This window comes from Octodon degus, unplaced genomic scaffold (genome assembly GCF_000260255.1).
Source record: "Octodon degus isolate 3935 unplaced genomic scaffold, OctDeg1.0 scaffold00036, whole genome shotgun sequence".
Classification (NCBI taxonomy): domain Eukaryota; kingdom Metazoa; phylum Chordata; class Mammalia; order Rodentia; family Octodontidae; genus Octodon; species Octodon degus.
In genome coordinates, this window is record NW_004524612.1 from 9,291,555 (window position 1) to 9,315,604 (window position 24,050).

Consider the following 24,050-nt stretch of genomic DNA (forward strand, 5'->3'; position numbering starts at 1 on the left):
AGCTGTAAGCAGCCCTCTTTAGCATTCAAAATTGGGGACCCTCAAATCTGTATGATTCACAAAAGGGTAAACTGAGGCCCAGAAGTCCACTGCAAGAAGCACAGCGGCTAGTCAGAGTTTCACACAGAGACTTTACCTTCTCATGGTTCTCGCCTTTCCCTGGTGCCTGTTTGCAGGTAAGCCACGGTAGAACAAAGCCTCTCCACCTTCGCTGCTCTGGGACCTTCCCTTGCCCCAGCCTCTGTGGGCTCCAGCTCAGGTGGCCAAAGTTAATCACTGAAGGGGCTGGGCTGTTCCCTGGCTTGGGGCCACACTCTCAGGACTTGCGTCAGAAGCACTAGTGAGTGAAATTCCAGAGCAGTATGAGTCACCAGGGTCCTGGAGGAGGGCAGGGCTGAAGTCTGACTAGGAGCCTGGGGGCAAGGGTGGGGCCAGGCACAGGAAGACTCACCTAGCCTCTGACCGGGACAGGTGATTTTTCTCTGGGCTCTGCACAATCCGGGAGGCCTGGCCCTGGTCACATTCCTGCATACAGCAGGAGCCAGGGCACTCACCTGGTTTTCCACAGGCCACGCTTTGGCTTCCAGCTCAAATCCATCTGCCGCTCCTTCCTTCCCACAGACCTGACCCAGGAAGCTTCCTCTGCCTCCAAACAAGTAATAGTGACAGGCTAGCAGGGGCCCAGGGGACAGGCGGCAGGTAAGTCCACGACCCTTGGGCCCTGGGGGATTTCCCTGTCTGCTCTCCAGTGCATGTGGCATGCTGTACAATTTGCAGCTCAGAAGCGTGAAGTCAGGGCAAGGAGCAGGTGGCCAGGAGCCCCTTGACTGCGCCCAGCAACCTCATGCCTGGCTCAGGGAAGAAGGCAGAGGGCTTCTGCAGCCCTGGAGCATGGGGCCAGGGCAGCCACAGAGGCCACGTGCCACCGTAGCCCAGGTTCAGTTCCCTTTGTGTAAACCTGGCCAGGACAGAAGGGGAGGTGCAGGAGGACCAAGCAGATATCATCTCCCCCTACCCTCAACCCACTGAATTCTTCCCCTGGCCAAGATGGAGCCCAGTGGCAGCTTGTGATGTTGGGTCACCTTGGTCCTCATGGCTGTTCTATCTCTTTGCCTCTGCCTATCTGAAAAGCCCTTGCCTATGCTTGACCTATAACCCAGGAAGTCTTCACTGTGAAAGTGTCCCCAGTCTTCTGGATGTCCTGCACCTGTGGGTCCCTAGGCCCTACTGGCCCCTCAGTGTATAGCCCTCCCCCTCAGGGAACTCCCCATCAATCTGGCAAGAAGAGTTTAGCTTCACTCTAGGAGTGCCTTGCAGGACAATGGAGACCCCTGCCCTGACACCAGTGCGATGTCTTTGCAAAACAAAGCTGAGGATGGGGCTGCGTTGGCTTCATAAAGGGACACTCTGGGACCTGAGAGTGTCCCAGAAGATAGCGATGTCTCAGACAAGGGGATGAGGTGAGAGGTGGACAGCTCTGGGCATGGCCAAGGTAGAGAAGGTCACTGGCCTTGCTCAAGGGTCAGGCTGGCTGAAGGGGGCTGTCTGAAATGACTTTAAAAATCTCACTTCTATCTTTAGAATTACTTTGGACCCAGGCTCTACATTAAGGATTTTCTTTCTTTTTGTGGTAATGGGTGACTGGGGACTGGACCAGGGCCTTTGCACTGAGCAATGTCCTCAGCTCTTGTTTATTTTTATTTTTAGTTTTAGTTTTTGGTACCAGGGATTGAACTCAAGACCTTGTGCTTGCTAGGCAGGCACTTAAGCCACTGAGCTACATCCCCAACCCATTATTTTTATTTTGAGACAAGGTCTCACTAAGTTGCCCAGCTAGGCTTGAGCTTGGAGTCCTGTTTGAGCCTCTCAGAGCAACTGGATTACAGGCATGCGCCACTACACCTGCTAAATTAAGGGGTTTTCTAATTTATTTCTCTCTCTCTCCCCAAGACAGGTCAGTCCCTGAGTTAAAATCTTATGGCCTTGCTGCAGGAAAACATGCTCACATTCTCGGCTTTCTGTGGGGCAGGATGGTCAGGTCCACCCTGGGGACAGTGCCCTGGAGGAGGTCCCTGAGGCCAGCACAGCCCTTTCTTCTCTGCTTTCTATTCCCCCAGCAGCCACGGAGCTCAGGCTGACCCTCAGGTGAAGATACGCTATGTGGGTGACATCAATAACACAGTGTCAGAACTTCAAAGCGCAGGGCAGATCAATGGAACTGCCAGCCTCAAGGCCAGAGAGAAACCCTGCACTCCTCACAACCACAACCTGACTCTTTGACTTGGTCCAGGGCTGTTTTCTGCTCCAGGCCTCAGTGGGTTCATCTCTAAGAGCAATTAGGTTGTTGCGATATCAATTAAGAGTAACATGTGAGGGCAAGAGGCCGGGAGGGAGTCGGGGCTGCCTGGCCCCCTCAGGAGGCTCTGAGCCCACTGGCTGCTGGAACTCTCAGCGCTGCCTGCCCACTGGGCAACCCTGGTCCGTCACCCCTGGAAGCTGTAATTTCCTCCTCTGCCAAGTGGGGATGTTAATCATACCCCTGCTCCTAGGATTGTTTTGAAGTTTAAATGAATTAGTGCAGGGAGCACAGCACTGGGCATATAATAACCACTGAATAAATTATTATCATTCAACTATAGCCTCTTGATGACATGAATGGCATTATCACCATCATTTATAATCTTCACCGTCTCTAGCATAGCGGCTGGCACCAGTAGGAGCCTAAGATGCATTTGATGAATGAAAAGAAAGAAAAGATAAATGCAGGAAGGAACGATCACGCCTTATTATTTTCCAAGAAGAGTAAAAGCCAAGTGAGGAGACGGGACCTGGGTTACATGGGTCCGTTTTGTGCCACAGGCCTGGTGGGGCTCTTAGTTGCCTTATCCAGCCCCTACCACAGGGCTGCCACCTCTCAGGACAGGAAAGCTGGGCTTGACTTCTGACTCTATTCCTAGCACTAGCTCCCCAGTCCTCATCTGTGTTTGTGAAGCAGAGGATCCACAGCTGCGTCGGGTGTGAGGGTGGCAGCGCAACTGTCACTTAGAGTGCCTCTCAGGGCGGCCGCCAACCCCAGGCCTCCGACTCCAGCTCAGGCTCCCAGGGAGTTACTGCTGGTTACCCCAGGGGAAGAAGAACAGGGTAGGTTGGGGGCCAGGTCAGGTGACTGGCAGACAATCTTGCAGAGCATGTGTCAAGCCTAGAGGCTTCCAGGGGCAGCCCAGGCACCTGCCCCCGAACTGTTGGGAACCCATCTTGCCTACTCCTTGGAAAGTTTCCAGCCCTGAGCTCCAGCTACTGCCCTCCCTTTCTCTGGGTCCCCAGGTGCTGTGTCATCCTCCTCTTGTCTTGTCTCTTTGCCTTCCATCTCACTGTGTGCCTTGTCGTGGGTGGTTTGGGACATTAAGGTGAGCGTGACCATGCCCTACAGAGTACACTTTGGCCATGACAAAGAGGAGCGGGCTATCAACTTTTACGTCCAGCTTTTCCTGCTTTGTTTGCTGAGCATGGTGGTGAACAGCCCTGGGGAGGCTGAGGCAGGAAGATTGAGCATTTGAGGCCAGCCTGGTCTATAAGATGAGTTCAAGTCCAGCTAGGGCTACACAGAGACCCTGCCTTATAGATAAAGAAATTAATTAATCAATTAATTAATAAAAATAAATAAACCATAGCCCTGGGAAGGGTCGGATTTCTGTGAGAAACTGAGTGGTAATGGCAATGGCTATCCACTGGCTGGTAGGAGCCTGGGAGATGACAGTCAGGTCCTGGAAAGGCCAGACACGATGCAGCTAACACGACCTTATCATTGTCACGACCTTGGGAAATTTTGGTCAACATCCCTGACCCATCCACTTGAGGACCATCTGGACTTGGATACACCCATTAGAGTATTAAGGTCCCTGGTATCCTGGCTGGTCACCAGCCTGCTTGCTCATCTTTTTTTTTTTTTTTTTTTTTTTTTTTTTTTTTATTTGTGTGTGTGTGTGTGTGTGTCCAGCTCAGTCCACCAGGGGGCAGGGCTGGCTGGCATGTGGTACTGGGGGATTGAACCGCGGTCCTTGTGCTTTAGCTAAGCTTGTTCTAAGTAGGTGCTTTAGACCACTGAGCCATCTCACCAGCCCCTGCTTGCTCATCTTGTAAGCCAACCAAGCCAGGGCCTTGTGCGTTCATTTATAGAAATCTCAGCTCAGAAAGTAGAGGCAAAGGGTTGGGAAAACAAATGAAAACGTGAAGAAAAGAGAAGGAAAAAAGAAGAAGAACCGGTTCAATCCCCGGACCTACCATGCCGGCCTCACCACAGGGGCGTGCTGAGATGGCAGTTGAGACTGGGTGTGGTGGTGAGCACCTGTAATCCCAGCTCTTGGGAGGCTGTAAAAAGGCGGATCACTGTGAGTCCAATCTAGTAGTGAGCTCTTGAACATTCTGTAGACCCTTCCCTTAAAAAACAAACAAACAAACAAACAAACAAACAAAAAAGTAAGAAAAAGAAAAAAGAAGAAAGCATGGAGCCTGTAAGGTGGTAAAGTGGCTCTTGGGCAGATCCAGGAGCGCAGGTGTGGTCAGTATGGCATGTCCATACGTTCCCAGCCTGGAGAACAGGAAGTTGTTCTGAGCTGGGGTAGGGGCTGCTCTCCTGATGGTTAAGGTCAGCACCAGAGACCCCTCAGAACCACCCAGGGCAGCACCCTGTTTTACTGAGGACCCTGGGAGACTGGGAACCCTTTCCTGATGCCACTCCAGGGCCTGTGATACCTCCCAGTGTGGGAGGTCCAGGTGCCAAGAAGCCTCTCGTGGGACAAGGATGCAAGACCACTCTGCAGCATCTGGTCTGCCCTCTTCAAGGGAGACTCAGCCACAGGTGAGCCTCTGACAGTCCTGTAACCTGCGCCAGAACCAGCTGCGACCTCAACTCACCGCTCATTGCTGACCTCCAGCTGTGCCCAGGGGTTTGAGTTCAGGTTAAGCTGACCTTGGCAAGAACGTGGAGCCTTCCTCGTGTTTATTGCGCACACCCTGGCCTCCCAGGGGAGAGGCCTAATTGAAACCTTGCTGCAGTGGGATTCTGTTTTAAGACGCCCTATTCTGTGCCGTGCTTCCCAATGTCTGGAAGAAGAACAGAGAACACACACACACAGTGAACCATGCCTGGAGGCCCACACCCAACATGGATCATGACCCCCAAATCCTGGCAGAACTGCTACCGAATCAAGAAACTAGGTCGCAAAGAAGAGACTGGGGGCTCCTGGTCACATATCTCCTCTCCCTCCTGACAAAAACACTGCAGCCACATGCAAACCCATGGGGAACAGTTTGGGCTTTTTATAATCTCTATTTGTTAACAGTTCAGGCTATTTTTTTCCCTTGCGGCAAGAGATGCCAATGTTTTATGAAAAAGTTGTGAAAAACAAATCTATTTTGGGGTGATCAGCCTCCTCAAAGCCTTGTACTCTCAGCTCTGGGGGGTTCAGGAGATGAGGCTAGCCCTACTCCGGAGGTCTACAGCTTGCTGGAAACCGAGAGTTTTTAGGAAGGCTGCGTTTTTGCCCCTTCTTGTATCTTCTTTGTGTATAAGATGGGGCAAGAGCAATGCCATGTAGCTTCTTAATGCTGCAGACCTGCCTGATGGTGGCTTTGGGACTGGTCCTGACCTTGGAGTTTAGCTCTCAGGAGACTTGGGCTGGGTCCACACTCATGGCTAAGAGTCACACACTGTCTTGATAAACTTTGTATGGTGGCATTAGTGATGGTACTTGCAGCTCTTTAAAGACATGAGCCAACAAGAGTGCAAATTTATCTGCTGAATACAGAACCACTTTGGACGTGTCAAATTTGTTTCTTGAGGGCCTGAGCCAGCCTTGGCTCTCAGGGGGCTGATCAGGGTAGCGAGGGCTGGAGATAGGCCCAGGGTTCGCAAGCTCTCTGCCAGTGGGGCCTGCCTAGAGCCTGGCCAGAACAGATTGTGAGTGGACAGTGTGGCTGTAGGCCTGCTGCCAGAGGTGGATGGCCTTGACCTGTCACTTGTGTTCCTTGGCCTGTCCCCCTGGCCTCGTATTCAGACATGGGATCCTTCCAGCTGGTCCAGGGTTAGACTATCAGAATTCAAGCCCTTAGCTTCACAACAGGCCCCCTGTGCTGTCTGCTATCCACATGGGGACCAGATGGCCCAGGCATAAAAGGGAATGGGACCCACCAAGAGCAAGGAGCACAGGTGTGAGAGGAGCAGCAGTAAGAAGGGGTGGAAGAGTTAGAGGGATTCAGTACTGGAAGGAACAGTAAGAAGGCCATCTAGCCATCCTGTCCTCAGGCATGTGACACTGCTACCCCAGTGGAAAACCAGAGAGACCAAGTTCCCGGCCCAAAGTCACACAGCCAGGTTCAAGTTAGTACCACTAAAAAGAACAAAGACTCCTCTGCTTTTGTTTCTTTTCTCTCTTGGGGGCCTCCTGTTCTCCTGGTGTGGTGGATTAACTACACCAGGGGTCACTTTGGAACACATAGCTGAACTGAGTCAGCAAGGTGTTGGGTATGGAAGGCCCACCTAAGGACAGTTGCCAACAACATAAAAGAAGGGCTGGAAGGAGGTGGCATGCTGATGCCAGAGAAGCTTGTCATGCTGGCTTTCCTGATATGAACTCAGCTGTTCTCATCAGTGGAAGAGCTCGGGTCTTTGCTGTCACTGAGGATGGCTGCAGTTCTCTTTGGAGGAGCTCTGGTCCTTACCTTCAGTGTTGCTTCCTGGATCCAGTTCAGCTCCCTCAGCCTGCTGGAACAGACTTTCCAGCTTCCCCCACTGATTTCTGAGCCTTCCCAGTGTAGAGCCTTGGTACATACTTGCGTAAAGCATGGTTGTGGGCTCCAGGCCTCCATCTGGACTCATGGAGGCCATTGTCATGGGCTCTCTATCTTCAGCTGGACTCGTGCAGGACATTACTGGGGGATCTAGGCCCTTATCTGGATTGTTTGGGTCTCTAGTGCATGGACAGATCTTCCACACTCTTGCATTTGACCTTTTGGGTGACTAATATAAAATAATCCTATAAGTCATAGGTCTTACAGTAAATCTTACAAACGCTGACCGCAACACCTGGTTTTCTCCCGCCCCTGGATGGTGGGGCCTCTCAGAGCCAGCCATTCCCTCTTAACGGTATAGTACCAACTACATTCACAGGTGTCTGGCTGGCCTCTCCAAGCCTGTCTGGGTCATTTCCCATCTCTCTTGAAATTCTAGAATTTCCTTGGGCTCAACTGGACCCAAGTAACTGATGATTTAAGGAAGCTAAAGGCGGGGGTGATTACAGAATTAGATGCCCTCCCTGCTTCTCACCTTGTGTCTAATCCCCACTCCCTCCCCCCCAGAATGCCTGCCCATTCATTTGCAGCCACTGGGGGACATTTTGTTCAGTCCAATTTGGGTCACAGGCTGCTTCAGTGGAAAGGACAACTAATAGAATCCAGGCTTTCCATGCTACCTAGGATGTCAACAATGGAATGAGCCTGAAGGTCACCTGAACTGACCCCTGTGCATGAGAAATTGAGTCCAGAAAGGAAAGGATTTCTATTCATGCAACCAGTTCAGAATTGCCTAGGAGGGACATGGCCCCAGTTTTTGTCACTGCTGGGTAGTCTCTGATGTCCCCCAGGCTGGAGTCTCGGCCTTCAGAACTTGGGCAGCAGAAACCACAGTCCTGTCCTGAGCAAAGCCCTCCTTTTGGACTGTCTGATTTCAGGGTCACTCACAAAGCACTCATCAATTTTCTCCCCTCTGTCCTCCCTTGGTCTGTGCTCCTCTCTATTCAGAGCCATGGAAGCCCAAAGACGAGGCTGGTATAGCCCGTGGAAGACCACTGTGAACAACAGGTGAGTAGCCACTTTGGTGTGTGGTCTCCCTCCCTCCCTAACTTCTCCGCAAACATTCATTCACCTATAAACATTTATTGAGCATCCATTTGTGCTTGTCAAAGCACTAGGCTATAGACAGTAGACTTTTGCAGAAGCATCATCCAGTCCCTGAAGTTCTCAGTACTGTGAGGGAGAGAGAGACTCAACCAGAGAGCAGTATGACTTGGAAGAGCACAGGGGAAGGCAGGGGACCCGGGTTTAACAGGGGGTATTCCCCGAGGGCTTCATGAAGGCAATGATATCTAGGCATATACTTAAGGATGTTGCACTATCCTTATATTTTATGAAGGGGGTGGGAAGAAGAAGAGTGTTCATGTCTTTGTGGGAGAGGTTGAGCCTCTAGGCCTTCCTGCCTGGCTCCTTCACCAGAGAAGGATGCAAAGCAGAGAAAGTCTTTGCATCCTGCTAATAGTTGGCTCTAAATTTCAAGCCCAAGGCAGGGTGGGAATGCAGCCTGCTGGGGAGGAGCAGGCTCTAGTGCCAGGCCTATGGGATGGGCTTTGGAGGAACTGGAGTCCTAGAAGAGGGACGTTGGGGAAAGACTGGTTCACTGTCTGCATAGCCGGCAGAGGGCCAGAGCTGCCTGTGGAGTGAATGGAAGTCCAGGCTGGAGGAGGGACAGGAAGAGGGGTCTGCATAGGAAGAGGGGCTCCAGAGCCACAGGAAGAGGCCAGAACACTGGTGGGACTGGCCAGGAGCCTGCACCATGCACCTCCTCAGAACAGGGTGGAGGTGTTGCCCTCCCCCCAAACCTGCAGTGTCTGCCCATTGTCAGGAAAATGACAGACACATGACAGCTTGGAAAAGGATGACGATTACAGAAGATGAGGCTTTGGAGGACAGGTTCAAGGAGTTTATGTCATCAGGGAAGAGACTCACAGGCTGGGTGATGCTACTAGAGTGGGAGCAGGAGACTCTGGATCCCAACCTGCCTCAGAGCTGCCAGAAATCCCTCCAGCGACAGCCAAGGAGGACAGGCCTTGCGCAGGACATTGCCCTGCCATGGGAAGTAGGAAAGGCAGCTGGAAGCTCAGCTAGCCAGAGCCATGCTAGAGTTAGTGGCTGTGCTGAATCTAACTCAGAAGCACACCTGTGGGTCCCAGAGCGGCAGATGGGCAGAGAGGGCTGGTGTGCTTGTGTGACTGGAGAAAAGACGGGGCAGAGAGAGTTTAGGAGGCTTTCTGGGAAAACGTCCCAGCCCTGCTGGCCTTGAGAAGTAACCTGAGCCAGGAAAGCTGACGTGCAGTCAGGGTGGGCAGGCTCAGGTGAAGGAGGGGGGTTACGACAGTGCTATCGCAACTGCTGAGAACTGGTGTGTGGTGGAGGGGGAGTACCACTGACAACTCCTTGCCTGCTGCTGAGGGAGCCCAGCCTCGGTAAGGCTGTTTCTTAGCATATAGCATTGGAGGGTTGGGCAAGGGTAAAGCAGTGCAACAGCAGATCTTTGGCTTGCAGCTGGTGTGAGACTGTTTAGAAGAGCTGGAGGATAGAATTGAGGTCTGGAGAGAAGGCCTGCTCTCTGTTGGGACTGGGCACAGTAAGGGCTAGGCGCATGATGATGTTGAGACTCCTCCATGGAAAGCTGGGAGCTGGTGCTGGGAATGGGGGACTCCTGGGTATTTGCAGGCTGCCCCCAAGGGAAGGGTTTGCAGAGGCCTCAGACAGCCAGGGTCAGAATGTGAGTGGGGACATAGGCAGATATTGAGAGCTTAAGGAGGACGGGGACACTGGTTTCTGCGGAGGCCAGGACTGTGACAGGAGAGGACTGAACAAGGATTCTACCAGGAATGCCTGAGAGGTGAGGTGACAAGGATGCTGAAGAACAGCTGAAAGAGGAGATTGTGCAGGGTGGAACCAGGAAGCAAAGCCATCTCCCCAGCAAGGCACCTGCTGTGCCCAGCCAGTGCACCAAGTGTGAGCAGGTGTGCAGCCTCACTGGACACCCACGCTAGTCCAAGACCTGCCCCCAGCCCACACCTGGGGGCCCTGACAGTCAGCCTGGTTGAGGTTCCTGGCTGAGCTCTTTTTCCAAAAGGGGAAGGGTGTGGGATCCATGCTTACAGGCTGGTAGTAACCCGGCCCCTCCCCATGCCATGTGACTCGGGACAGAGAGGAGTTCTGCTTTCCTACCTTGCAATGCGCTGGTGCTATAGATGCCACCAGGACAAGTGAAAGGTGACACCAATAGCCACCCAGCACTCAGGTGACTCTGGAGCTGGGTGGAGGGAACAGGACATGGGTGCTGTAGGCCCAACATACCAGGAAACCTCAAGAGATCATATATAAGCATCTTATTGGTGCGGTCACTCTTTGACACGGAGGAGTCTGTGGGTCTCTTCTATGCCAACAGCTCCTTCCTAAATATGTATGGGAACTAGTACTTTCTGTTTTATGGAGGGTGGGTGAGTCCTAACCAGAAGTGTGAAGAGGCACCCGTAGTCACTGCCAACATCATTGGCAGCTCTGAGTAGTTTTTCAGAAGGTTGCAAGCACCCTGCAACAATTGAAGTCCCGCTGCGGACAGAGCAGGCCAGAACGCCCGCTTATCACAAACCTCTTGATGGGCAACTTCCAATTAAATGCTTTAATAGATGAGAGACATCTTTAAGACAATACAGTAGTTGTTTTTAGTTGACCTTTTTTTTTTGTAGTAAGTTTGTCTTCCTTATCGTATTTTGCATAAACTACTGGTAAGTAGATTTGCATTCTCGTAACACAAGCTGGAGGTTGGACTGAGGGGATCGAGGTGGGAGGCATGGAAGCCCCATAAAGCTAAGAGATGACTGGCAGCGCGGCTAGTTGTCCAGATCATGAAAACTCAACCAGCCTCACCCTGAAGCTCATGATGAGAGCACTCACTCATTTGACAGATGCAATTAGGGGAGGCTTATGTTTTGTTTTTGGTGCCGAGGACCGAACCCAGGGCCTCCAGCTTGCTAGGCAAGCATTCTACCGCTGAGCCAAACCCCCAGCCCCTGACAGATGCAATTAGAATTACTATTTTTATAGAAGGGTGGATGGAAACAGTACCCAACGGGGTCTGCTTGTGTGGCTACTTTGGCGCATTCCTATCGGAAGCCAGAAGGTGTCCCATGGGGTGGGGTGAGGCTCGCTAAAGAAGCCCTTCATGGGAGACAGATATGACCTTACAGGCACCTACCCCAAAGTCCCTACGGGTCACGGTAGTCAGAGGCATAGGCAGCAGCTACAGGGGCGATGGGGAAGGCGCTCAAGTGCAGGGAGAAGTCCTTGCATCGCAGAGCACTTGCGTGAAACGCTGTTGTCTTCCTATGGGCAAGTGGTGGAGGCCTGAGTTTAAGGGGAAAGACAGGAAAAAGCTCCCTTTGCCTCAACTCGCAAGCCTTCCTTGGCACGCTAGGAGGCCTCTGAGCTCCTTCTCCGCCTTCTGGAGAAAAGAACCACCCCGCAAGAGTCCAGCGAGGTTTCGCACCTGGCCAGGAGGAGAGGGACAAAGCGGCTTCCAGCGCAGAGCTGAGTCTCGGGCTGCTCCGGGGGAGGGTGTTGGCGTCGGGGGCGGGGCCCCGGGCGCCCAATCGCCTTATTTCCCCGCCCCCTCCCTTTTCCACCAACAGTGCGCCGCGGTGGGCGGTCCCTGTTACGGCAGCCGTTCCTGGGTGCGATTTTTTTTCCTGCCCCCCGCCTTTTCTCTCTCTTTTTCTATTTTTTTTCTTTTCCCTTTTTGTGAATGAAAAAAGGAGGTCGTGAGCGGCTCCCGGGACTGCAGCGCTAGGCAGGCGTCTTCTGGCAGCGCCAGCGCCGCGGGCCTCGCCCGGCTGCTCACACTCCCGCGCCCGCAGCCTGCACGCAGAGCCCGGCTCGGCCCAGCAGCCCGAGGTCTGGGCGGCCGCGCAGCCCAGCCCGCGCCCCGCGCCTCCATGACATTGGGCGCCCGGGGCGCGGGGAGATGCTGATCCGGAAGAGGCAGTGTCTGCAGTGCAGCGCCGTCCGGCCTGGGCTGCTCTGCCAGAGTTTCTGATCCGTCGCGAGCCGGGCCGGACCTGGAGCCCACAGCGGCGCGGCGAGGGAGGCCGGCGTCGTCCTAGCTTGCCCGCGCGGAGTGACCCCAGACATCTCACTAAAATGAGCGTGCTTAGCAGGAAGAGATGTGTTCCGTACACTAGCAATTACCCCGTCACATGTAGTGGTGTAAGTAAATGATTGCTTTCTATTTTGCCCTGGTTGCGGCCAACCTGTGCAAACGCGCCGTCTCGCCCTCCCGCCCCCTCCTGGGTGTATCCTCCGGGTCCTGCCCGCGCCCTGTGAACTCCCCCAGGGCTCTGGCTTCCCTGCTCGTGCCTGAGGGGGCGAGGGGCTAACCTTTCCTGGTACTGTATTTCCACCGAGAGATGACTTGATTACCACAGCGCGTTGTGCCCCTCCCCCTTTCCTTTTTCTTTCTTTCTTCTTCTTTTTTTTTTTTTTTTTTACAATGTGTGCAGAACAGCGTGTCGGGGCCAAACGAGAGGTTGGGGTGCAGAGTTTGTTTTTAAATGCTGGTGGAATTTGGGCGTTTTGCTTGCGGTTGTGAAGATACCTCTTGGAGCTCAACTCCATTGCAGTCTGTGCAGTTGAGTTCTGTTAAACTACTGCTGGAAAACCGCCTGCATTGTTCCGTCAAAATTTGATATCTTAGGCTTGAAAAGGTTCGTCCTGTGATTAGGCTTGCAGTTTTGCTAATCTGACCAGTCAAGATCTCTTTGGGCCTTGCTGCCCATTGGATCAGAGCGAGGATCCATCTTTCCACCTTCTCTGGCATTACAAATCCCAGCGACCCCAGTGGGAGCTCCTTTAATTCCAAATCCACCTTCTGCTTGTCTCCTCCGTTTCTCCCTTTCTATTCATTGTCTTGATTTTTACTTTCATTTTCTGAATTTTTGTCCCTTTCACATTTTGTAAGATGCAGGATGTGGGATATTGGTTGCTAGGAGACAAACCAGGCTCCCAGGGAGATTCTGTTGTTTCCTTGACAACCAGACTAGGACAGCCACAGATGAACAAGCCTATCAGCTGTGGGAGGGAAAGGGGGCCTCTTCTGAGCTCTGCAAAGTGTGTGTAGGGGTGTATGGGGGAGGAATGGGAGCCCTTGAGGTTTGTGGCTAATCTGAACACAACTGCAGGACTGGCTTGGACTAGAGGAAGAACTGGAGAGCAGTTGAGCTGTTTTGGGAGAGGACCACAGTGGTCATGTTGCAAGGGTTGAGCGGAGCACATGCCCATGACTTTGGGATTATCTGGGAGAGGGGTGGGTTGGGGTTGTAGATCCCAGGGGAGAGTAGCAAGGGGATATTAGTTTCTGGAGAGTAGTGGGGGAGGCTTTGCAGGAATAGGGATATGGCAGTGGGGAGAAAAAGTTGAGAGTCATTGAAGGAGAGGATGCCAGAGGGAAAGAGAAGTTGAGATGCTCACTGAGTGGGCTGTACCATCTTGCACCAGCAATGGTGCAGAAAAGTAGAAATATTCAGAGCAGAAATTATATTACTGTTGGCACACTAGCTCCAGGACAAGAATCTCATTTAAGACAGGTCTGATTAGACTAAGCGTTCTGCTGGCTTAATTGGGCCAGTCTGTATCTTAAAGGAAGATATAATTACACATATAGATATATAATCTAGCATTATATAATACTACATTACATAAGAAGACAAATACCTCCTTTCACCCAGGCTCTCTTGGCACAAGTTCATGGCGATCCATGAGACTTTCTTCCAATGTTCTCATACCCATTTTCCAGAGAGAAAGACTGATGCCCACCAGAGTCTAGTGATTTGCCTTTTCCATGGTAGGATGATGAAGTTTGCCAATCAGGCAGTTGGGACGGGTGGGATGGGTGAAGATTGTAAATATAGGGAGATGGTAAAAGACACACTGGGGAACATCAGAGGGCAGCTGAGGAGCACATAGGGAATTGGTGTCCAGCTTGGTAGCCATCCAGTGAGTCTGGTATCTAAACTCATGGCCCAGTTTTTGTCACTCTTCTACTTGTGGTTTGGCTGTCCTCCACTTAATCCTAGAGGTGACATAACATAAGGTATGCGAGAGTGTGTTAATCATAAAGTAGCTGAACTCTGAAAAGCCCTGCTCTGCTGGTGTCCTGGTTTCATCCCTGCTACGAGGATGGTCCTGAACTGGAGAACTGAAGCCCCAGCTCCCTCTTTTCTTCGCCTCCCTCCTCTTCCTCCAGAGCTACATGCTACTAGAACCTGAACTCCAGAAAGAAGTTCCGTGGGCCGGGGGCTTGAATTTGTATCTCACAGCTGTACATGCTTTGAAGTCAGGATTGTGTTTTGTTATTTATCCATGAGACAGAAACCACACCCCCATGCCTTGTCCCGGTGGTCCTCAAACATCCCCCAGGAAGTTGAAGTGGATTCGTAACCCTTCACTTAGGAGAGAAAAGAGGAGGAAGCCAGTTGTTAGAGAAGCGGCCTAGTGGGAAGAGAAGTATGCAGACAGGAGGGCACTTCGTGGAGACCCTGGCTGTTCAGGGGTCCAGGTGCTGTGCAGTTTTGAGAAGGAGCAAGAGAGGAAGCTGTCTCATTGAAAAGTCCTTGCTGCCCTTTTTGCTTAGGTTGCTGAGCTGCATTCACTTGGGCAAATCTCAGTGGCCATTGTTACTTGGATATTTCGGTTCTGCATTCCTGCATGTTGGCATCCAGTTACAGCCCGCAGGACTGGAGCTCTGGCTGCTGCTGGTGGCCTGGCTCTGGGGCTGGACGGTTTAGCCATGAGGTGCCTGGGCAGCCTCCAGGATTCTCCTGAGCCTTGGCCGAGGAAGGATTCCTCTGGGTCGTTCTAGCCCCCAAACAACTCTGCACACATTGCATGTAAGCAGTGGCCGACCGATGACCCTGCAGAAACCGTTTCCCTTCAGTGTCCCTTCAGCCCTGGGAGGAGAGTGGATTCTAGCTGAGAGGCTGACAGCCTAAGCCCCCTCGAGCCTCCTGGAAACAGCTTTTAAAACACTGACTTGACATTTTGACTGCAGAAGGGCTTTCTATTCATTCTTTTGAGCCAACCCTTGCTGGGGGTGGACAAGCTAATCCCTCTGTGCCCAACACTGGAGGAAACTGAGGTGAACATTTGCCCAGAAATTCAGACAGAAGCTGTGACCCTCTGCTTCTCCTAGCAAGCCTGCACTCTAGGGAGACAGCAGAGTGAGCTTCTCCTGGGAGAGCCTGCTGCCGGGTCTTCCTAGGGGTAGGAAGTGCAGAGGGGGCCAGGTCTCGCTTTCCTCGGGGGCTAGACGCAAGATGCTGAGGAGAAACAGCCCAGGTAGGGGACAGGAAGGCCTGATTGACTGGCACAAGCCGTGGTTACCCTCCCCAGATCTCAAGCTGGCCCTTAGCTGCACAGGACACATGGGCAACACGCGGGCCACAGCGTAGAGGAGGGACGCCTGCAGGCTGAGCAGTTGCCTCCAGAAGCCTCTCCAGCCCACAGAGGCTAGCAGGAAATCTCTCCCATCTCCATAAAGAGGGCTGGGCTGGGAGGATGGAGGAGCAGCCCCAGGCATGGAAATGCACTGCTAGAGAGGGGGGGGGGGGCAGAGAGCTGCCACTCAGCCCTGACAAGTCCATTAAATTTTAAAGTGGGCCTGCCCTGGGGCATGCTGGGAAGGGGTGGGGACCTGGCCCTGACTCTGCTTCTCTCAGCTGTTCTGCTGCTGTCACAGCCCTGGGAGGAGGAGAAGGAGGAGGAGGAAGAGGAGGAGAAAGAGGAGGAAGAAGAGGAGGAGGAGGAAGAGGAGGAGGAGGAGGAGGTAGAGGAGAGCAGAGGATGAGTGAGCTCCCAGGCACATGCTTCTCTTTCTGGGGCAGCTGAGACAGGATAGGCACAGGGCGGGCTCTGCCTTGGGATCTCTCACAGGCCTCCTGCATCCTGAAGCCCAGCACGAGGACAGTTGGGACCAGAGGGAGAGAAGCAGTCCCTCTGGTGGCCTTGCCACTCTCAGCCTGAATGGGTTGTTTCCTTGGGTCCCTGCAGAGCCACTGTCCCAAGTTGCCCATTCGTCTGTCCTTCAGTGCCAATGCTCGACGGGGGGCCAGCCCCAGCTGACAAGAGCAGCTTGCCCTGACCCTGGTCCTCGGGGTCCAGCATGCCAAGCTGTCCTGACTGCTGCCCTCCTGCCCACAGGTCCCAATTAATGGATTCTGACATGGATTATGAAAGGCCAAACGTAGAGACCATCAAGTGCGTGGTGGTGGGGGACAACGCTGTGGGCAAGACCAGGCTCATCTGTGCCCGGGCCTGCAATGCCACCCTCACCCAGTACCAGCTGCTCGCCACCCATGTGCCCACAGTGTGGGCCATCGACCAGTATCGTGTGTGCCAAGAGGTAAGGCCACAAGACCACTCAGCAGGGGACCACGCCATGCCTCTGGGGTTTCTTCCTAAGCCATGGCTCCATGTCTCCGTGTCTCCAGAGCCCCCTAGGCACGGAGTGGGGGCAGCTGAAGCATAGCGAGCCAATGGAGACAGGTTGAGGGGAGCCCACAGCTGAGGTGTTGTCGTCAACCGTTTGTGTTTTGAATAGTTGGACTGGCGCCTGGCAGACCCTGATTTGGCTGGGTACCGCATCTTGTGCAGTCGTACCCCTAAGTCATGGGGAGTCCTCTGGGCTGCAGCTTGGGAAAGGTGAGAGCAGAGAGGGGGAAAGAGCCAGTGCCAAAAGATCCTGGCGGTGCATGATTGCAAGGAAAGCTGGGAGCTAGGGGAGGATCCTCTTCAGGTCTCTCCAGGTTCTGCTGGGCTTGGAGGCCACCTTGATTCTCTGGAGAGTTCACATGGATTAGTGTGTTGTGCAAGGCACATGTAGGAGGTGCCACTTTGTTACTTCACCCCTCCCCCACCTCACGTAGCTGTGGGCCTCAGGAGTGAGCTGCACCTAACCCAAGAACCTTTGTCCCCACCCACCCAGGTGCTGGAACGCTCCCGAGACGTGGTAGATGACGTCAGTGTCTCTCTGCGCCTCTGGGACACCTTTGGAGACCACCACAAAGATCGTCGCTTTGCTTATGGGAGGTAGGGGAAGCCTGGGTTCCCTGTGGGGAGACACGTGGGCAGGTTTTCTTGTTTCCCCAAGGGACCGAGCAATGAGCAATACGGTGCACCCGAAACCCAGAGGAAAGAGTGGAGGAAAACAGCTGGTGCTGTTGGGCGGGGCGGGGCAGGACAGGGGAGCCTGGGACTGGGGTCCAGAGGCCTGGTCTGAGTCCCAGCTCTGCCACATACTTGCCATGAGCAGACTTTTGTCATGATGAGATGTAGAAATGGTAATTTTGAACTAGCAAGATAGTTATGAGGCCCACAGGTCTTTAGTGCTAAAATTCTGCATAAGTCATAGAGGTACTATTGTTATGCATTGCGTGGGACATGGAGGAACAGGTTCATAAGCCAGGTTTGGGCCTGCAGAGTGGGGGGCCGGGGTGGACATGCATGTCCCCTCCTTCCAAGGACAGGTCACCTCCCATGAGCTTTCCCTGACCATGACGTCTCCCTCCCGCCCCCAGATCAGATGTGGTGGTTCTGTGCTTCTCCATTGCCAACCCCAATTCCCTCCACCATGTCAAGACGATGTGGTACCCAGAAATCAAGCACTTCTGCCCCCGAGCGCCTGTCATCCTGGTGGGCTGCCAGCTGGACCTGCGGTATGCTGACTTGGAGGCTGTCAACAGGGCAAGGCGCCCCTTGGCCAGGTAGGGGCACTGGGGGCTGGGGAGAGGGGTGGGCACTGAGGAGGGTATGTCTGCACAACTCCCTGCTCAGCCCTGAGGGGATCCCACCGGGGCTTACATCTTGCCCTCCACTTAGAGCAAGCTTATATCAGAGACAGCAAGCATGCTCGTTCACCCGTCCATCCATCCTTGTGTCTGTCACCCCCCTGTGGTGCACACACTACTGTGCCTAGGCACTGTGCACAAAGACAGGGTCCATGGGATTTATATCAAAAGATCCTACAATGATTTTGAAGATAATACAGTTAAACTTCTGTGCCCAGAGGTTTGGTCTCTGTGGGTTCAACCAACTGTGGATGGAAAATATTTTTTAAAAACTGGGATCTGTTCTCAACATGCATAGACTGTCTTTGTTGTTGTTATTTCCTAGATAAGGCATCGTTAAACCTCTTTACATAGCATTTATATTGTATTAGGTATTGTAAATAACCCAGAGATGATTTCAAGTCTAGGGGAGGATGTATACAGGTCATATATATCCCATGACATTGTAAATCTGAGACTTGAGGTTCTGGGAATTTTGATATTTGGGTATGGTCCTGGAACCAGTCCCCCTGAAATACTGAGGTGTAGCTGTATGTGAGCAGGATAATACCCACGTGAGCCCTGGCATGCCAATTGCAGAGAGGGAGGTGGCACTATCACTTTTAAACTGGGATGTGAGGGTTTGCTGGGGTCTGGCATCAACAGGGAAGTAGGGAAGGCTTCCTGGAAGAAGGGTTTGGAGGTGGGACTGAGGGACCATATAGGAACTTGGCCAGGCAGAGGAGAAAGAGCAGGGCAGGAGCAGGGCCAGTGCTGTGATCATGAGTGGTATGCCTCCAGCTGGGGAAGGGTGGGCAGGCTCTTGGGCAGGCTGTCCCCACCACCCACACAAGTTAGGTTTCCTTCCTTGAACTCTCCAGGCCTATCAAACCCAATGAGATCCTTCCCCCGGAAAAGGGTCGGGAGGTGGCCAAGGAGCTGGGCATCCCTTACTATGAGACCAGCGTGGTGGCCCAGTTTGGCATCAAGGACGTCTTTGACAATGCCATCCGGGCTGCGCTCATCTCCCGGCGCCACCTGCAGTTCTGGAAGTCTCACCTCCGCAATGTTCAGCGGCCTCTACTCCAGGCACCCTTCTTGCCTCCCAAGCCACCACCCCCCATCATTGTGGTGCCCGACCCCCCCTCCAGCAGTGAGGAGTGCCCCGCCCACCTCCTGGAGGACCCGCTCTGTGCGGATGTCATCCTGGTGCTGCAGGAGCGGGTGCGTATCTTTGCCCACAAGATCTACCTCTCCACCTCCTCCTCCAAGTTCTACGACCTGTTCCTCATGGACCTGAGTGAGGGGGAGCTGGGAGGCCCCTCGGGGCCAGGGGGGCCCCGCCCAGAGGACCACCGGGGCCACCCCGACCAACACCACCACCATCACCACCACCACCATGGGCGGGACTTCCTGCTACGGGCAGCCAGCTTTGATGTATGTGAGAGCGTGGATGAGGCGGGAGGCTGTGGTCCTGCTGGTCTCCGAGCCTCAACCAGTGACGGCATCTTGCGGGGCAGTGGAACAGGGTACCTGCCGGGCAGAGGTCGTGTGCTGTCTTCCTGGAGCCGAGCTTTTGTCAGCATCCAGGAAGAGATGGCAGAGGATCCTCTGACCTACAAATCTCGGCTGATGGTGGTGGTGAAGATGGACAACTCCATCCAGCCAGGGCCCTTCCGGGCTGTTCTCAAGTACCTGTACACAGGGGAGCTGGGTGAGAATGAGCGGGACCTCATGCACATTGCCCATATTGCTGAGCTGCTGGAAGTCTTTGACCTGCGCATGATGGTGGCCAACATTCTCAACAATGAGGCCTTCATGAACCAGGAGATCACCAAGGCCTTCCACGTCCGCCGCACCAACCGGGTTAAGGAATGCTTGGCGAAAGGCACCTTCTCAGGTATGGGGTATGCTTAGAAGGTCAGGGATCATCTCCAGGTAGCTTTCTCAAGGAGCTGGGCTGGTTTCACTAGCATTCCAAGTGGGCTTTGGCTTTGACATCCTGGAGCTAGGGCTGCCTGCTCCTTGAGGTGAGAGCTCGGTGGTTCATGCTCCATAGCTGTGGCCTCAGGAGAAATCTGGGCAGTCAGGGATCCATTGGCCCTTGGGGTTAGTCCTGAAGCTCACTGAAGTTCACTGGATGCCTTTTCTCCTGCACAGATGTGACCTTCATCCTGGATGATGGCACCATCAGCGCCCACAAGCCCCTGCTGATTTCCAGCTGTGACTGGATGGCTGCCATGTTTGGGGGGCCGTTTGTGGAAAGTTCTACCAGGGAGGTGAGGTGGAGCATGGGAAAGGGTCAGGGGAGAGGGCCAGAGTGATGAGCCCATGTATGAGATGGTTTCTAGAGCTCGGGAAGCGACCATATTCCAGGAGAGAGAGTTACAGTTATATCTGAACTTGGTAGTTTGGGAAGGACTTATGTGACTTGCACATACAATGTGGCATTCCCACTTCGTAAATGGGGCAGGGAAGCCCTGATAAATAGTGACCTGTGAGCAGAAAGGAGAATTAGGACTGGGTCTCAGGATTGCTAATTCTTTGGCTCTTTATATAATACCTCATTGCTCCCTGAGACTTGTGAAACAACTTAAAAAAAAAAATCATTATGATGAATCTACTGCTGTCTTCAGAGGTAGGTTTTATTACTGTTGAGCTACACTGAGGCCAATGTCTGGAGAAGCCCACAGAAACAGTGCAGGCACAGCAAGCAGCCTAGGATTGGCCAGCCAGGACCACTGCAGTGGGCTCTGGGGTATGAGGTGTCCCTAGTTGTCTGGGTCCTGGCTCTGGGGTGATTGGGGCAGAGGAATACAGGCAGGATGAGAGTGGCTGAGGATGTGATTAACTTGGATGTGAAAGGTTCACTTGCAGGCAGTTTCTTTGCTATCTCTAGGAACTGACTAGCCCTGGAACGCGCAGGCCCTAGCCCCACTAAGAGGATCAAAACTCAGAATATAGAAGGCACACTGAGTGCAGTCCCCTTGCGCTCTACATAGTGCCCTGCCAGCTGGCCTCTTTGTCTTCCTTATGCTGCCACTTCCTCACATCCCTAGACCAGAAACTCAGAGCTCGAAGGGCTCATCACTTTTTGCTTGCTTGAAAGTGTCCTTTCTTTTCCGTTCTCCCAGCCAAGCAAAGTAGCCCAGGCCGCGGCCCTCGGTGTTCTCCATCAGCTCGGAATCTTGGAACATTAATTGCCCACCACAGTGCCTTATGGTTGTGCTTGTACTTTGCTCAGACGAGGAAAGTTCTGAGCATCCTCTGAAGTTTTTCCTACTGGTCCGTGATTGCTCTGGAGTGCAGGGACCAGATCTTTGGCTTCTGCCAAGTACCTGTCTGTTAGTGAAGGATCACCCAATACTTGAATGGAAAGCTGAGCCAAGAGCAATGCGGTATCGTTTCCCGCTATGAGAAGATGACCTTACTCAGATTTCTGGGAAGCAAGGCCTTAGGGCAGGCTAAGCTGAAGGCCTGAGGTGTGGGGTGGTCTCCCACGTGGGAGAAGGACTTGGATTTCCAGAGGGAGGAACTGGGATTCTGTGCAGCCCCGGGCACTTCCCTGTGCCAGCAGCACCAGCTTTAAAGCTCTGGCCAGCTTACCCCTTGCCCAGAGAGACTCACAGCTGATGAGAAAGCAGTTTTGGTTACAGCACTGCTTCAGAGCCATCCCAGAGGCCCAGAGCAGCAGCTCTGAGCAGCCAGAGAGAAGCCAGCTGGCGCTCCCTTTGCTCATTCTGTATCCCACTCCGGCTGCTCCCTGCAGGCTTGGGGTGATGGCAGCGGCAGCGGGGGTGGGGGTGGGGTGTGGGTAAGTGATGTAAATGGCTCTTTAAAGTACCTGGAAGCCAGAGCAGCTTCACAAATGTTACAAAGAATCCAGGTCCCTTCAAAGCTACTTATGCATTGTTCTTGGGTGCTTTGGGGGTCTCCTGAGCAGGTACAAGCCCAACACAGAGCCTGGACCTGAGACACTCCTTCCCTAAGCAGAACCTCATGGCGCCCGGCCCACTTCTCCCCCGCAGGTGGTGTTCCCCTACACGAGCAAGAGCTGCATGCGGGCTGTGCTGGAGTACCTGTACACCGGCATGTTCACCTCCAGCCCTGACCTGGACGACATGAAGCTCATCATCTTGGCCAACCGCCTCTGCCTGCCTCACTTGGTTGCCCTCACAGGTAACTAACCGGGGTGCTCTGGGAGCTCCCAGGGCGCCTTTGGGGAGAACCCACCAGGGGCATGATTATGTGCTGTGTGTCCCCTCTCTCCTGGGAACAGGTGGCACCCAAGGGATGGAGCACTCCTGGAACGAAGGCCACTGATACGTGGTTTTCGGGGCAGGATGTAGATGAGGAGTGTGTTTGCTGAGTGCCACCGAGAGGCTCTCCGCAGGTCATCTTGGCCAGCAAAGTGGTCCCTGCAAGCAGCCGTACATTGTGTTCTTGGCTTGTTTTCTTAACTGAGGCAGGCGTGCAGTGCCAACAAAGATTAGATGGCCATTCTACGTTTCTACCCCAGGGGCCTTTTCCTCCGCTTCATACTTCCTTTCTCTTCTCTCTTCTCTACCTTTGATTTCAGCATCTTTTCCTTCTTCAAGAAACAGAAAACAAACACTGGCCTGCCTCTCCATACTCTGGGAGAGGACTGTGACAATTGGAGGCTCAGGGATGCCTTGGGGGTGGGAGAGAACTGGACAGCAGAGTGATCCAGCCCGGGTTTGAGGAAGATAAACCGTGTTCTTGGGGAGAAGGGAGGCAGGCCGGAGACCCAGGCAGCCAGGCGGCTTCTGCTGATGTTGGAATCGGTGTTCATGCTGTTGTTGGTATCGCTGCTGGTGTGGTGTTGAGGTCAAGTTAAGATTTCAGTCCAGGCTTGGAGGAGGCAAAGAGGAAATCCTCAGATAAGGAGTTGGGGTTCAGTCAAGGGTGGAGTGTCAGAATTGCTGGGGCCCTGGAGAGAGGACCACAGGGCAAGCAGCAAGCTCATGATGATAAAGGAATTGTAGGGCACAGCATGGTCACAGGAAGAAGGCAGAAATCATTGATCAGAACCAAAATGTCAAGGGATGAGCCTGCGGTGGGAGTCCAGGGACACCAGGTGGGGACAGAAAGGCCTTTAGGACAGGGAGTAAGAGAGGCACCTTAAGATTACAGCTTAAACAGTTTAACCTAAGAAAAATGGAGTGAGGGGCTGGTGAGGTAGCTCAGCAGACTAAGCACCTGCTTAGGCAAGTGCAGGGGCCAGGGTTCCACATGCCATGCCGGCCCCACCCCTGCCCCGGGCATGCTAAGCAGGCAGCCAAATCCGGGCATAGTGGCACACGCCTGTAATCCCAGTGCTGGGGAGGGTGAAAGCAGGAAGATCACTATGTCTGACCTGCATAGTGAGACCCTGCACAAAATACAAAAGAAAAAAAAGAACAAAAAAGAAAAAAGAAAAAAAAGAAAGAAAAAGAAAAGAAAAGAAAAATGGTGTGGTCTTCCCAGAGCACATAAAATTTCAAATCCTTAGATGGACTAATTTTACTTTCAAAAGACTATCAAAAAATTATCCCAGGGAAAAATTAAATATACAGAGGTATTTCTCTAAACATGCATTTCATCACGGCAGGCAGTTGGAAGCGAATCAGAGAAATACCCTTGGCTAAGCCCTCCTAATAAGTCCACGTGGTAGCTGTTTTAAGAACACTGGAGACTAGAGGTGCTGCTCAGGTAGGGCACTTGCCTAGCATCTGCGGGGCCCTGGCTTCCATCCCAGGTATTCTGAAAACTTCATTCATTCATTCATTCATTTAATTAATTAATTAATTTATTTATTTTTGGCGGAACCGGGGATTGAACTCAGACCCTTGTGCTTGCCAGGAAAGCACTTATTCTACTGAGCCATCTCCCCGGCCCCTATCATTCATTTAATTTAAAAAGAAAATGGACATAGTGATGCACACTTACTGCATAAATTTTCTCTGGGAATGGCACATTCACACCAGCCACTGTAGACAGAAATGCGTGCATGGACCTTGTAAGGGGTCCCTGGGCAGTGCGGACCATTTCACGTAACTGGTGGAGTTTTGAGCTTTGTGGGATCTACCTCCCATGAAGTTATTCGTTCAGACTTCAAACCTATTTGTTGTTAAATATAAATATGAATACATAAATCTACATGAAACATGTTCAGCTTAGTAGATTATTATAAAGCAAAATGTTTTTCCAGTCCTGATGCATATCAGAAGGGGAAGCTGGCTGGTAACACTGGAAATCAACATTCCCTTGCCACCCCAGAGCCCTCTGTCCCTCCTGGAAGGGCCCACACTGCTCGGGCCTGTTTTTGTGGGGTGCTTCCTGCCGGCTCACTGTCTTGCCGCCCCTTTTTGC

General features: G+C 52.9%; 1 protein-coding gene across 3 annotated transcripts in view; it reads left to right on the plus strand.

The window, feature by feature from the left end:
* Positions 1 to 436: 436 nt before the first annotated feature.
* Positions 437 to 24,050, plus strand: part of Rhobtb2 (Rho related BTB domain containing 2) — a 29,202-nt gene continuing 5,588 nt past the window's right edge. Inside the window, exons 1-8 of one of the 3 annotated variants that reach the window (XM_004630659.2) lie at positions 437 to 699; positions 7,798 to 7,857; positions 16,054 to 16,255; positions 16,838 to 16,941; positions 17,430 to 17,615; positions 18,560 to 19,578; positions 19,839 to 19,957; positions 21,707 to 21,857. In XM_004630659.2, coding sequence (XP_004630716.1) covers positions 7,802 to 7,857; positions 16,054 to 16,255; positions 16,838 to 16,941; positions 17,430 to 17,615; positions 18,560 to 19,578; positions 19,839 to 19,957; positions 21,707 to 21,857 — 1,837 coding nt within the window. In that variant the 5' untranslated portion in view covers positions 437 to 699; positions 7,798 to 7,801. Of the gene's footprint in view, positions 700 to 7,797; positions 7,858 to 9,238; positions 9,276 to 11,219; positions 12,067 to 16,053; positions 16,256 to 16,837; positions 16,942 to 17,429; positions 17,616 to 18,559; positions 19,579 to 19,838; positions 19,958 to 21,706; positions 21,858 to 24,050 lie in introns of those variants that run through there. The other 2 variants (XM_023714593.1, XM_004630660.3) reach the window with 2 other exon arrangements.